This window comes from Corapipo altera, unplaced genomic scaffold, assembly GCF_003945725.1.
Source record: "Corapipo altera isolate COAL_440 unplaced genomic scaffold, ASM394572v1 24, whole genome shotgun sequence".
NCBI lineage: Eukaryota > Metazoa > Chordata > Aves > Passeriformes > Pipridae > Corapipo > Corapipo altera.
In genome coordinates, this window is record NW_020884903.1 from 7,126,153 (window position 1) to 7,141,176 (window position 15,024).

General features: G+C 34.7%; 1 protein-coding gene across 1 annotated transcript in view; it reads left to right on the forward strand.

The window, feature by feature from the left end:
• Nucleotides 1-14,369, forward strand: part of CCDC102B (coiled-coil domain containing 102B) — a 48,070-nt gene extending 33,701 nt beyond the window's left edge. The window contains exon 5 of the mRNA XM_027651018.1: nucleotides 14,102-14,369. Within this exon, the coding sequence (XP_027506819.1) occupies nucleotides 14,102-14,215 (114 nt within the window). The 3' untranslated portion in view covers nucleotides 14,216-14,369. The remainder of the gene's footprint in view (nucleotides 1-14,101) is intronic.
• Nucleotides 14,370-15,024: the final 655 nt, after the last annotated feature.

Here is a 15,024-nt window from a genome sequence, read left to right on the forward strand (position 1 = left end):
TGGGAAGGAGACTGTTTTATTAGGTTTAGGTAGGAAAAAAAACCAAAAAGCCATAGGCACACCTGGTCCCCACCCCCGGATAAGAGAAGTATAACAAAAGTAAACTAAGTTCATTAAAACTCTTAAACTGGGCAACTTCAGTCTTTCAACAACACTTGGATGAAAAGGAAACTAAGCAGAGTTTAGTAACAAGATTCAAGAGTCATTAAAAACAAACAAAAAAAAGAGGTTCTCAGCATAGGCCTGTTACAACTTTTATTGAAACATCAGCCAAAATGTCTGGAATTGAACCTTTAAGCACACAGTGAGCAGTCTTTCATTTCCCCCTTCCCCCACCTCCACCCACCATAAAGCTAAGATGTCACTGAGGCAAATTAAGGGATGAAAGTTCATGGTTTACTTCAGATCATTTTGTTTAAGAATGCTCCAAACCAGCTGCCTGTTGAGATTTCAAATTAAATTAGGAAAAATAATTGCTGTAATCCCTCTGTCTAAAACAATCTTTGCCATTTACTTAGGTTTTTTAAGACAGTTTGTTTAATCTATTACCACTGTCACCTCTACTGTGTTCTGTCATAATCCAATCAACTGCAAGAAAAGCATGCTGCTGTTTGTAAAGCAAACAAAGCAAACCCTTTGGTGTAAATGTCAAGAGCTCTAGTTTTCCCTTGCTTGGTAGTGAAACAAAAATATTAAGGTATGATTTTTTATTTATTTATTTTTTAATAAATTGATTTGAGCTACATTTCTTAGACCAGTTGATTGTTAGGCAGTATGGGAACTTTTATTTGTTTATTTCATGGATTAAAAATTCAACCTCTCCATGCGTAGTAGCAAAAGCAATGAGGCATTTGTTAGCACATTGGAATTCTCATTCACCACATGAGGGATGGCTTGTCAAGTTTTGAGAGTTTTGGTTGATGTGTGTCCCTTATAAATTTCAACAAGCATTCTTCAAGGGATTAGCTGAAATGTTAATTCTTTCCTTGACTGAGATTAGAGAACACTTTAAATTCACCTAAACCATTGTATAATGTTCATTTAGATTAAACTTGTTTGGAACTCTAATTACTAAGTTCATCTCTAGGTAAAAAAGGAAATGCAGTTTGAGAAGTCATGTTAATCCCATCTCAAATATCACTTGCATTTAAGAATATAGGAAATGGGTATATTGTACATGCCATTTTTATGTGAGTTCATACTTATCTAGGCACCAATAATTTGCTAAACATAACAAAAAAATTATAATTTGAAGAGCTTGCAGTAGGGGGGACATTGCAAAAAGATGCCCAGTGCACTCAAATGAGTTTAGATTCAGTCTCTCTGTAATTATAGGAAGCATAGAAAGCACTTGAATTTGAGCGTTTTTGTCTTTGCCTTTATTAATAAAACACCCTTCAAGACAAAGGCTGCTTAAAGGTTGCCTAATATTAAGGTTATGACCAAATAGTTGTAGAATTAAGTTGGAACCAATGCTTCAACATTTTTTTTCTGCAGTCAAAAATTAATCAGAGTTGCTATCTTCAGATTTGTACAAGGAGAAATGAAAAGTATTTGGCTTATGAGCAATATCAAGGAATCGGGAAACTTTTGGAAGTGGTTAGCATGAAGAAGTAGGCTAGAATGGAACCCAAATAGAAAGCTGATATTAGTCTGAAAGACCACAGGAAAAGGGGACTTTCTTAAGGCATATAGTATATTTGCAGAGTCAAATTACTGAAGTAAGCTAGCGAAGCATCTTTTGGGGGCACCTGGGTAAGTGACCTTCGATGTAGATGTTGGTGCATTTTATAGCATGAACATTTGTTAGAGTTTGGACTTGGCTCCCCACCATGTCCCTGAGACTATAGCAAAAACCTCCCCCTCCCTTCCCCTTTGGGCAAAGGAAAAACTATAGAAACTGAAAAAAAAACAAAGCCAACTGAATTATATCAAAATATATATATTTTTAAATATATCACAGTTATATACATATAAAAAGGAATCCCAAACATCCCCCAAAGGGAAAGGAAAAGGGAAAAGAGAAAAGGGACAAAAAGGAAAACAAAACAGATATGCACAATCGAAATCCGGGAACAATCAATAAAGACCTAGCAAAGAAAATCTTACTACTCTCCTTGAGACAGCAGAATCACACCAAATGACCACCCGCACCCTCCGCCTCCCAAGGCCTCCAAGGCCTCACTAGGCCTCACTCCCCCACACGAGCAGGACTGACAGCAGAGAACCTCTACCTTTAGATCCACCAGAAGGGAAGAGGGAAGAGGGAAGAGGCTTCTCTCTCCTTCTTATTTATGCCCTGGCGTACATAAAAATCATATGGAATACTGGGAACATGGTCACTTCCTTGGTTACAAACTAGTCACCAAGGAAGGCCTAGACTAAAACTACCACAGCACTGCTTTTAAAATATGGCAAAACCATAGAAGTAGGAGGGCAATATATCTGAACAGCTTCTAAAATAGGAAACGTAGAGCAGGCAAGGTTGTGAGTTATGCTGACAGAAATTCTGAAGATGCAGTTAGTTGCCCCAGCCTGAGATAGAATTTTGGGGTAGGGTTAAGCAAAAGAGGAAGCTTAGAAGTGTTGTTGGAATGGGTCTAGAATCAGGGGAGGGAGAGTCCAAGGAAAGTTAGGAAAACCAAGAGATCTGTACTGTGAGGACCTTTATGTGTGAGCCAGAGGTGAGGTCTTAGGCCCAGACAGAGCTGGAAAATAAGGTTATTCTACTGTTGCTCGTATTGTAATATAGTTATAAGTCTGCATAAAATTATCTATGTATATATGCATTGGGTATATATAAAATGATAGAATATGAGTATTTCTTCCTAAAAAACAGTAGAAGTTTTAAACAAAAAATTTCTTGATGGACCATTTATTATTGGTAATTTAATTATAATTAATTTTTTTCAGTAAGTAAATAGCTCACACTTATCACATTCATCTTATGGGGGAAGAGAGGAAATTTTCAGGATGTTTCCCAGTATCCTGATAGACAAGATATTTGTAACTTTTAAGCAGTTTTTTTAAAAAAAAAAGCAAATTATTATGGCAAATTTTTCAAAATGTAGGAGAAATAGTTATAGATTTCATACCTTTTTTCTAATTTAGAAATCTTGTGGGGGCATTTGTTCTGAAATTCAGCAAACAGCAAACCTTCCTCTGGCAATTCGCATCAGCAGATGGATGTCCCCATTCCCCACAGTAGGGAGTTTCCTGTTGCTATTATTCACCACTTCCTCCTAGTGATCCTGAGTGGCTCAGCCTCATTCACCAGAGAGGCTTCTCATCAACTGTAAGGGCAGTGAACCTGTTCTGAAGGTACAAGTTATCAGATGGGGCATAAACCTAGTGCAAGAAGCCACCAGTTTCCAATCTTCATCATGAGAGTTTCCACTTTCCAAATTCATAAGCATAGGTTCTTCCTGCCCCTCCCCTAAAGCTGATGGTTCAGACTCTTGAAGCTGCACGATCTCAGAGAAGATCTAGTCCATCTGTTTCTCATCCTCTCTGATGCTGTGCAGTTTGATGGCCCCTTCCCATATGTCTTTCACAAGGAAGGAGAACCCCTTGACAGCTACAGATCTCCTGCAGGGTACGAGTGAGAGGTTCAAGAGGCTCAAGGGACTCCCTGCAACCTGACACTTGCTGTGTCCTCCTTCTGAAGCTTTCTGGTAGTGAAGGAGCAGTTACTTCAGTCATTCTTTATGTGACAGGAGCAGAAACCCACAAGTACCTTATGGGGTTCCCATAAGTTCCTCATGGAGTTCCTCAGTGATCTCTAAGAAAATGCCCAGAAAGCCAAGAAAAGACTTAAATCTTTCAACTTCACCTTGGAGAATGCACTCACAGTGATTATTTCATCTACTTAGAAATTCAGTCAATATCAATAATAATGACAAAACTGAGGAATGGTTCTTACCCAAATATTTTATTTTGAGAGATGCAAATATATGACCTGCTACCTTTTTGACAATATGGGAGCTCCCCAACTAGAAATGGTGATAAAATATTGATATATTAGCAAATATCAGCGAAAGCTGCATCAAGAATGGAAACTTAGATGAGGCTGGTATTCTGTTCTATTTTGAAATGTACGAGAAGATGGTCATGTTTAGTTTTTATTATTTTTATTGTTTTCTTAATTAAATTTGCATATAGAAGATATGTTAGTGCTCATAATAATCAAGTGTATGTTTTCCTATGACCAGGGAATCCTTTTTTTCTGTTTCTCTCAGCTGAAACACACTTTACTCATAAAAACACTTACAGATATTTGTGTGGACTAATAATGTATGAAGTTTGCATCTTGAAATACAGATTGATACTGTTCTGAAAGACAATAAGATATGTGGTTCATTTTTCATATGCATTAGTAATTTGGTTGATCAGGACACATGGAAAAGTTTGATATGTTGCCTGGCTATAAAAATGAATGAAGCATTTATGCATTTGTTTAAGCCATGTGTGAGAGCCCTGCAGTTTCCAAGACAGCCTACAAATGGCTTAGCATTTGGATTATATCTCAGTAGAACTGTTTTCTTATGTAAGACAACTTCATTTTCTTGTCTGGAAAAATCCTTATTGCTATGTAGCTCTCAAAATGCATGTCATCGACCCTTTTCCCTGGATAAAATCTAAACACTAAAAAAAATTACATGAGATGTATGACTTTTTCCACATAGTGTGAATGTGAATATTAATTTTAGAATTTCAATAATGTCTTGTATCAGATTGCTATATAAATACATATATGTAAGTATATCTCAAAACCAAAAAATTGAATGGAAACCTATGTTGTTTGGTAGTCTTTTTGTTTGTTTTTTTGCTTTTTGATTTAATATATGATTGATATCTCCTTTCAATACCATTTGGTCTGCTGGACCAAATTTCATATTAATTTAGGGTTAAGTAGTCAGGTGCTTGTATAATTCTTTTTTGGTCTGTAGCTCCTGATTATGTACACTAATGAATTGACAGCACCACTACATAAAGCTTATTTATGTGAGAAAAAAGTTATATTACTTTTGTATTTAAAAAAACAGTTTCTGTTAGTAGTACACCATGTTGCATACAGTTTATTCCTATACTGAGCACCAGCTACAAGAGAAAGAATAAATAGATGCTATTGCTAAACAGATACTACTTGCTAAAAAGGAATAATATATTTCAGGATCCTAATTTCAGACTCTTACAAGTAGGGCTGTAGAGTTAAGGACCAAAGCATTATGGGGCTACTGTGTCTTGGAGAGATTGTAGATACTTTTCAGGAGATCTAGTTTTGTTAAGGCTCATTGAGTTGAGTTTAGTTTCAAAATTAAATATACTCGTAACAAACCTCCTAACCACTAATCGTAATTATCAAACAGTGCAGTGTATTGCCTGTGTAATACGTATTTTCAGTTTCTTATAGGAGCACCTTTCAGTCAGTCTGGTTCCCACCAGGTTTTGTGCACTGACAGTTATTGTTCTTGTAGACTGGTTTTGGCCTGAAGATAGTAAAAGTGCAGACTTCTTTCTCCTGTGGGTGTAATTAAGGAAGATTTTTTGTCTTTTAATTTTATTTGATGGATGTAGATTTCAGAAAGAAAGCAACTACTTCCCTTCAGTTTTAAATCCCAATTGTCAGCCAGGTCACAGTTTACCTGGTAGATTAACTGTTCTCTCTTCATCAACAACAGAATCTATTTTGGGGGCCAATGGGAATACAGAATTTTTTATTTACTTTATGTTATACTAAATCAGGGGAAATCTGAGATAGTGGGGCTCTAAGAAAATTCCTGTAAATATATAAATATGAAAACAGACATTATGTGGGAGAAGAGACAGCTAAAACAGCACAAGATTTATCAGACAAAAATAATCATGCTCTTATCTTCCAACTCAGAATATTCTGTGATTCTGTGATTTGTTTTTAAATATTCATTCAAATATTCCCATTTTTCTGGCATACCCACAGGAATATCTACTTGACAGAATTGTCCTTACATCTTTTGACTATCAGATATTTTTTTGACTATCAGTCCTTTCTACTTCTAACTGGTTTCCTAGATAATTTTTGCAATAGCTCATAATTCACGAAAAAAATGTTGAATAAATAATCAACACTTTATAACTTTATAACTGACAGTTTGGACATTCCTCTAGTGTCAATCTTGGTATGAATTACTGATCACAGTATTACTTAATTCACTGATTACAGTGGAGAAGGCTTGAGCGGGGAGGTTGGACCAGATGGCCCACTGTGGTCCCTTCTAACCTTACCCATTCTATGATTGTGATACTGCAAGAAACTTTCAGTATTTGCTTAATCATGTTGACTAATTTTTTCACCTGAAAAGTGTAAATATTCCTTGTTTAAAATGAGATAAACCACAAAAACACTCCATAACTTTAAAGTAAAAATGAATGCATGACGTGCTGATAATTTCTTTACTGATCTCAACAGTTTAGAGAGTTAAAAGTAGTTTCTCTGAAGTTTTTAACTATTTTCAGATAATTAGTGAAAGCAGAATTTTTATCAGGTATTATGGATATTTTTTTCTGATAGTCATTGACAGAAAATGTGTTTTCCTTGAATGCATAGTAGATTCTCCTGAACCTGGACGTGTTAATTTTAATGAAATACATAGTCCATATGAAATTGAACTTACAGGAAACTGATAAAAAGCTGTGCCAGAATCTACATGGAAAGAAAGATCTATGAGATCAAGGGTAGTTTTCCCCACCTCGTTCCCAGCATTTTCCAATTTTTGAACTTATTTATACCTTTCCGCATATATTATTCACAATTGTAAAATTTCAGGTTTAAAGTTTTTTATGTATCTATGGACAACTTATATTCCTTCATAAATCACTTCTGGTAAATTAGTCATACACACAAAAGAGTCCTCTCTGTGTGCAGATGGGAGAAAGGAAAATAAGTGCTGGTAAATCAGCCACTTTTCTTTTAGTGTCAACACAGTGCAATGATATCAGCTTGCAACAGAGTTAAGCAACTGAGTAGCACCAGAAGGAAGAAATATTTGATTACTAAACATCCTGGTGCTCAGCATTGTTATGAATATAAGCATTCATTAAAAAAAGTTCAATTTGTTGCAGGGCTTGGTGTCTCAAGATATTGTCAGGCACATAAGCATTTATCATGCTTTCAGTATAGTTTCTGGTGGACTAAATGGTGTTCTTGGCAGACTTGCTCACAGTAAGAGAAAAAGCGGAATGAATTTTTTTTCCCTATATTGAATATTGAAGTACTTGTCAAATAAAAATGTAGCCCACATTTGTCTTCCCTTTCCTGTGGAAGGACTGCTATGGATTCTGGTAATCTTTGATTGCACCTTTTAGATGAAGAAGGAAAAGAATTCTAGAAAATGTCAGATATACTGTAAATAGTCACTGCAAAACTGCCCAGTGTCACACATACTAAGTAATAATTTACTTGCCAGCAAACATTATACCTGCATACAGCAGTGCAGGTTTTGGAAACAGGAAAGCTGATGGTTTCCTTTCACACTTTAGGAGCTTTTGCAGTTTTCATTATGTTCTTACAGACTTCTAGCAAAAGAAATCTCAAAACAAACAAAATAAATATAATTAAAAAAAAAAGGAAAAAAACCTCAAAACACAGCCATCCCAACAAAATACAGGTTACTTTGCAAGTAATGAAGATTCCTGTCTGAGTTGCAGAAAAGGAAAATGTACTTCTTGTGCTAAATTTTTTGACTAACTGTGAGGGAAAAGATCCATAAGAATCAAATTCACTAATTTCTTAATGAAGCTTTATGGTTATTTCAGTAAATTTTCTTTATTAGGAGGATGACATGATCCTTAATTCATAATCAACCTGTGGCCTGTTAAATTTTCAGTTCAATATCTGCCTTGCTTAAAATGTGCAGAATAACTTGTAGCATTAGGTAAATGGAAATTACTTTCATGCACAAAACAGTGAGGATATTAAGAATCTTGAAAAAATGTATTCATTCATCCTGCTTTGAAATATGAAAAAGACTCTGCACAGTCATTTAAAGCACAAAAAAAGCATATTGATTTTAAATCTTCATTTTTGATCTGCGCAAACTGAAGCAGATATTTTAGATCTGCAAATGAATGAGTCTGCCAGAGTTTTCTAATCATTAGTTTAAACAGAAATTCTTGTCTCTGTGGGTCACAAGTCCATAGGCCATATTTGGCTTACCTGTAGATTCCTAGCATAAAGACAGATAGCATTAGAATTTAATATTTTGGTGTGGTAGTGTAAGGTTCAGATCGTAAATAAATAAATCAACAAAACTACTAGTTGTAGTCAATTTGGCTGTGGCAAATGCCATCCATGAAATGTGAAGCATCTTGTATAGACAACTTTTATTTAAGGTGTTGCAGAATCTTTCTCAGAAAATGCTGTTGGTAAAAAATGGTAGTTTTGTGAAAGAAAAATTTTTGCAGGGAGAATTTCTGGTTGAATTGTCTTTTTTTTTTTTTCTGATATCACTACCAGTCAGATCAGATCAAAATTATAGGGTTTTTTTAACCATAATGCTTGTGCTCTGTCCAGTTCTATTTTAAGTGCTTTTTTTATAAAACTGAGGATCATGACTCTCTAAATACATTTTCCTACCATTTCTGAATTTTTATAGGAAGCAAACAAATTTTTGTGCTAAAACAAACAAAAAAATAAATAAATTGCTGCTGTCTTAATCTCCCTTTCTCCTGAAGGATGTGTGGAAATTCTTCTGTTTTCTGTCTGAAATCATATTGACTATGTTTCTTCTTCATCGTCTTTCTTTCTGCTGTCATTACCCCTTAATTGTTGTCCTCCATCCTACTCTATCTTCTCTTGACTATGGGGAAGGAGAAAAATGTTGTTTCAATAAAAATTTTTTAGCTTCAACCACTGTTATATTGCCTTAAACTGAACTAGGGCATTAAGATTTTTCTGCTAATGAACTGTACAAAGTAGAGTTACTTTTTCTGTGTCTGGCTTTTTTTCAGGGTTCTGCCTTTCATGGTAGTCATAAAAGGGTGCAGGTCAGCTCTAAGATGTAATTATCCAGTTTCAAAAGGTCAATACACTGTACTTCATTTCCACTACTCACCTTTGCAATTATTCACTTCACTGACAGTATCTTGACCTCTCTCTATACTTTCACCATTATTCGGGTCTTCCTATTAAAACATAAAATTCAGTGGAGAAAAGATAAAAAATCTGTGGAGACATTTTATGGAGCAAAAATATTCACATTTGAAGAGAAAGTGAAAGATCTCAAGATTTTTTTCCAATGTTGCAAATAGTTTCTTATCTTTTACTTCCTTTATAAATTGAATTCTGGAGTTCCACATGAGAGCATCTAAAATACTTATTCTCTGTACAAATATGACAATGTATATTTTCTGGGGGAAAAAAACCCCTGAAATTCTTTTCAGTGGAGATATGAGAGAGGTATCGCTGCTGTTCAGTCAATTTGTGTTTTTAAACTGAAGTTTCAGTAATACATTTCAAAATGAAAAATAGGTATTACTGTTCCAGGGAAATATTTTTCTGTGAAAAGTAAAAGGAAAGAGTTGAATTTAAGGTAGCAATAGATTCATTTAAAGGATGTTTGTTTGTTTGTTTCTTTGTTTGTTTTTCATGTAATGAAGTACAGGGAAAAAATTAAAAATACCAGGTTCCATTTAAAGTAGCACAAGGACATAGAATCAGGGACATAGAATAATTTTCAATTGAAAAATAAGCAATATTTCAAATCATGTTTCTGCAGATAAACAGATAAACTTCTTTTTTTTTTTTTTCTTCTTTTGTTTTGCCTTGTTTAAATGAGAAGAATACATTCTCAAAAATCTAGTTAACACCTAGCATTGCCTTTGGTAATTGCACTTAATCTTTCCTGAAAGATAAAACACACACTATATAAAGAATCTTCTTACATCCCAAAGAGGACTGAACAAACTTAGATGTGTTCCGAAAGACCATAGCCCTACAAGATTTTTTATAGAAAATTACATTAAAGAAATCACAAATTATCTATTTTTGTTTGTTCTTCCTAACTTAATTCCAGACTTATTTTTTTACTTTGCTTTAATTTCCCTACTCATTTGGAAGACTGACATGAATGGCTGAGAAGTAAGGTAGATTTTATTTTTCTGACTTTATTCTGGAGTTCTTTTTGTATATGATACATACACAGGTAGGAAGCTAAACACCCCACAAGTGTTCACTCAGTCCCCTCCAGTGTGATGAGGGAGAGAGTCAGAAAAAAAAGTAAATCTTGTGGGTCAAGATAAAGACAGTTGGATAGGACAGAAAAGGAAGAGAAAATAAAAGAACATACAAAACAAGCAATGCATGTAGTACCTGCTGACTGATGACCAGCTAAACTCTGAGAAGCAATCAACCCCTCCCAGCCAACTTCCCCTATGTATCTTTTTTTCAACATGGTATCATATAGAATAGACTATCCCTTTGGCTAGTTTGAATCAGCTGTCCCCTCCCAGCTTCTTGTGCAGTCTCAGCCTCCTTGCTGGCAGAGCAGTATGAGAATCTGAAAAGACTTTGACTTAGTGTAAGCACTGCTCAGCAACAATTAAAGCATTCCTGTGTTATCAATATTATTCTCATACTAAATTCAAAACACAGCGCTGTACCAGCTACTAGAAAGAAAATGAACTCTATCCCAACTGAAATCAAGACAAATAAATATGTAAATTTATCATTATTGGACTCATAAACATCTTGGGTGAAATGAACTGAAATTTTACAGACACAGAGGTAAGTAAATTTATCTTTGACATCAGATCTTGGTTTGGTAGTCATCTTCTGCTTAATTGTCTTATGGAAATTCAACCTTGGATGGTTTAGTGATTTCTCTCTATTTGAATTCTGCCAAAAAAGAATTTGTATTGATTAGTGTCAACACTGGGAAAAGGTGATCTTTCAGGCTTACAATTTCAGCTCTGTATTTTGGCAGATGCTTTGCAAGAACACAGGGTTTCTCATGTCCCAGAACTTTCATGGATACTTGTAAGACATTATGTCTGCATATTTATTTAGGAAAAAATATAAGATTTATGATTGTAGTCCAATAGACAGTATTTGAGCAACTATAAGCCTACATAACTTTGGTAGGGAAGAAACAATATTTGGTGCCTAACAGAGGTATGTGACTCCTTCATTTCCAGCTATTGTACAGAAATTCAGTGATCAGAGTTTAAAGACCTGATTGGGAACATGTGAACGTCAAACAACGTTGTATGCATTGGAGTTAACACCTTGTAGTCTATCATTAGCTGCTACACCATGCCAAAAGAAAAACCAAGCCCAAAACCAATAGTACAAAATTATCCTTCCCTAATTCCCTGCTTAGAATCACAATATCACAGAATATTGTGAGTTGCAAGATCACAATCACAATCACAAAGATCATTGAGTCCAACTCTTAAGTGAACGGCCCATACAGGGATCAAACCCATGTCCTTGGTGTTATTAGAATCATGCTGTAACCGAGTTAATATCACAGTTTAATCCAAGTACAGATGTTTATCATATTCTAAGAAATTTAACTTGGTAAATAACCTATAAAAATTATGAAGTAACATGAATCTAAAATACATAGACCTCTCACTCTGTTGCATTTTAATCAGGTGGACCAGCCCCCAAAACTAGTAGTTTTGTAGCTGTATTAAGTCTTTTCATACAAGAACAAATATATAATGCAAAGAAAACTACCAAATACTGTAATTGTTTAAAAAGTTAAATTAGTTCCCAGTTATTCAGTCAATATGATACAGAATATGAAAGCAATGTATTATTTTCTTTTTATCTTGTTGTTTTCCTTAATCTTAGATCAAAAGCTTTAAGAACTGCTTCAGATTTGTCGCCAAATACTACCATCCAACAGTGTATCATGATGTTAAGACTCGCCAAGGTTTTAGGAATACTATTGGGGTGTGGGGGAAGAGTTGTACACGTGTTGTTGTTTTGTTTGTTAAGGGGAGCACATAATCCATGATGAGAAGGAACAGCCTCTGGAAATAGCTGTTGCTGATAGAATAAAATGCCTTTAAACACAATCCATTCACTTTTTAAGTCTTTGAAAATTTAGTTTTCTGAGCGAAGTAGCTGGTAGTTAGAATCATAGAATCTCTCGATTGGAAGTGACCAATAAGAATCATTGAGTTCAACTACCTGCTACTTGAAGGACTACCTAAAGTAAATTATGTGACTAAGAGCATTGACTAGACACTCCTTGAACTCTGGAAGGTTTCATACTGTGACGACTTTCCTGGGGAACTTGTTTCAGTTACCAACCACCCTCTCAGTGAAGAACCTTTTTGTAATGTCCAACCTGAACTTTCCCTGATGTCACCTCATGCCATTTTGAGTTCTTATCATGGGTCACCAGAGAGAGAAGATCAGCACCTCCCTTCAAGGATGTTGTAGGCTATGATGAGGTCACCCCTCATCTTTCTTTTCCCCCAGCTGAACAAACCAAGTATCCTCAGCCACTTCTCAAAAGTGTTGCCATCATGACCTTCCAACATTTGGTCATCCTCCTCTGGACCCAGTCTAATAGTCCAATGACCTTTTTATATTGTAGTACCCAAAACTGCACACAGTGCTCGAGGCGAGGCTGCACCAGCACAGACTAGAGTAGAATAATCCCTTCTACTGTCCTCTAAAAACCTGTAGGAACCTCTTGAACTTTACAGAGTTTCTAATTGTTTTATTTACTCAGAAATAAGGTGGTAACAGACAAGTTTGCAATTTGATTCAGCTAGATAATCACTGTTACTATTCACAAGGTCTAAATTATGTTTCTCTGATGCTGTAACAACTCATTCTCTTTGCCTCACATTCAGTAGCTTTTTATTGTTTGCCAGAAATTAATTTTAGAATAAAAGTAACCAATATCTTAAAAAGTACACCTCTATGGCTCTTTCTAAAGCACGGATATTCTGTTTCTTTAATGAAGAAGTGCCTCACAATCTTATCAGTCTCTATTTTTATCAAACAATTGATTTTAGTTCTTACAAAACTGAAAAATTGTAAAATGTTCTTAAAATTTTGAGGTTTATGTACTAACATTTCTGTTCTTTTTTTCGTCTCAGTTGAAAGAACTGGAACCTTTTATTTTTGCAGTTTTTAATCTATCTTAATCTCTTTTAATCTATTTTAAGAATCAGTTAATAATGACTTGTTAATAATAATACTTAGCAATAACAATGTTCTGTTCAATATGTATTAGCACCTGATAAGTACCTGTTTTGTGCTATAAAAATAAATTCATTTTACCATTTTTCTTTTGAAATCTGGGGAACATTTAATGCAGCCTTGACAAAACCTCTATGTACTTGTCTCTGAAGTATAACTCAGTTCTTTAATAATTACTTTATATGACTTAGGAACATGGCTTTTTGTTGATATATTTAATTCTTCCTATATATGGATCTGATGAATGAATTCATAAAGTTATCCTAAATTAAGGTCACAGTATTGGCCATAAAAGATAATATTTCCCTTCAGCTATTAACTGTGACCACAAGAAACAGATTAGTGTGAAAATTTATAAAACTTCTTTTCTCTAATTATGAGGTTAACAGTATGCAATATTGAAGACATACTTTAGGACTTCTTCAGTTTAATGAATATTCATTATCATCCTTCTAAAGTGTAAACAGAGTAAAAACATGCTGATTTTTCATCTTTTGGAGAATAAAAAGTGAACTTTGACAGTGTCAAGCCAAAATCAGTCTTAATGTTATTTAAAACATTTCATTATTTTCTTTAAACTGTTTTTTCCATAAATAGCAGGAGAAGAATAAGATTTGGTTACCAGTTCCTATATTAAAAAATGATTTATGCTTTACTTTTGTAGAGGTACAGTTGATGAAAAATTGACTGTCTTTGTTACTTTCTCTTCAAATTCAGATATTTAACTTTATGAAACATGGAAAACTTACAGCTTGGACTGATTTCTAAGGCACCCACCTTACTTTGAGATGAAGCCATTAGCCTCACTCAGTGAAGAACAGGAATTTTTAATTATGTTATTCCTCTTTCTTTTTTTCCTCTTTTGGTTATTCTTCCTCCCATTCCAACCCTTCCCAGCTGGAAAGAATGCAGTGTGAGAATAACTCTGAATGGGGAAAGAGAGAACGACCTGAAGCAGAAAAACACAGTTTGGAAGAAGAGACTAGAAAACTGAAATTACAGGTAAAATAAATAGAGGGACATCTGGAGATGAAAAAATAAACCAACAATAACTAAACTGAGTTATGATCATAAACACACACAAAATAAGCTGTTGGTTAAAAGTAAGGTACGCGTAATACTTTGATTTTCTGGGGAGAACTCGCTGCCAAAATTACTGTTTCACAATGTTAACATGTGTCCCTAAAACAAGGATTATATAAGACAGAACAGCCCATTCTCAGACCTGGAAAATTGGAACTCAGTGACTTGGAATTTCCATAGGGTACAGAAACAGAATTAAATATCTTTTCTAAAAGGAGAAGGGAGACATGACAAGTCTAACAAGACTAGGAAACAAAAGTGAAGGCTAGGAAGAACAGAAGAGATTAAGTAAACTTTGGTACCTATAGAGTCCTGATAAAGGTCAAAGAAAAAAAAAGCTATTAGACAAAACATTTTTCTGTCTTGTTAAACATTGAAACACTTCTTAGGGGAGGGGGAACAGAAGGAAGAGTCTCGCTGTTTTTTTCCATATTCCTCTAAAGATCTATTTACTTTTAAACCTTATTGTATTGCTAAAAATGATGTGATAAATTGTTCAAAGACTCTTAGCTGAGTATATTTCCTTTATTTTATGCTTTTCTGTGCCAATAGCTAAGTAGTAATCCAGAAGGCTCCCACTTTCATTAACACTCTGAAAGCTGTGTAAGAGAAGGCAAAAAAACCAAAAACCACCAAACAATCAGCAAGTGTACCTACGTTCGAGTTGGGCAGTGAGAAACAGTAACATTTTTTTAACTTGCCTAAATAACAAATAATTTAATCTAATTTATGTGCAT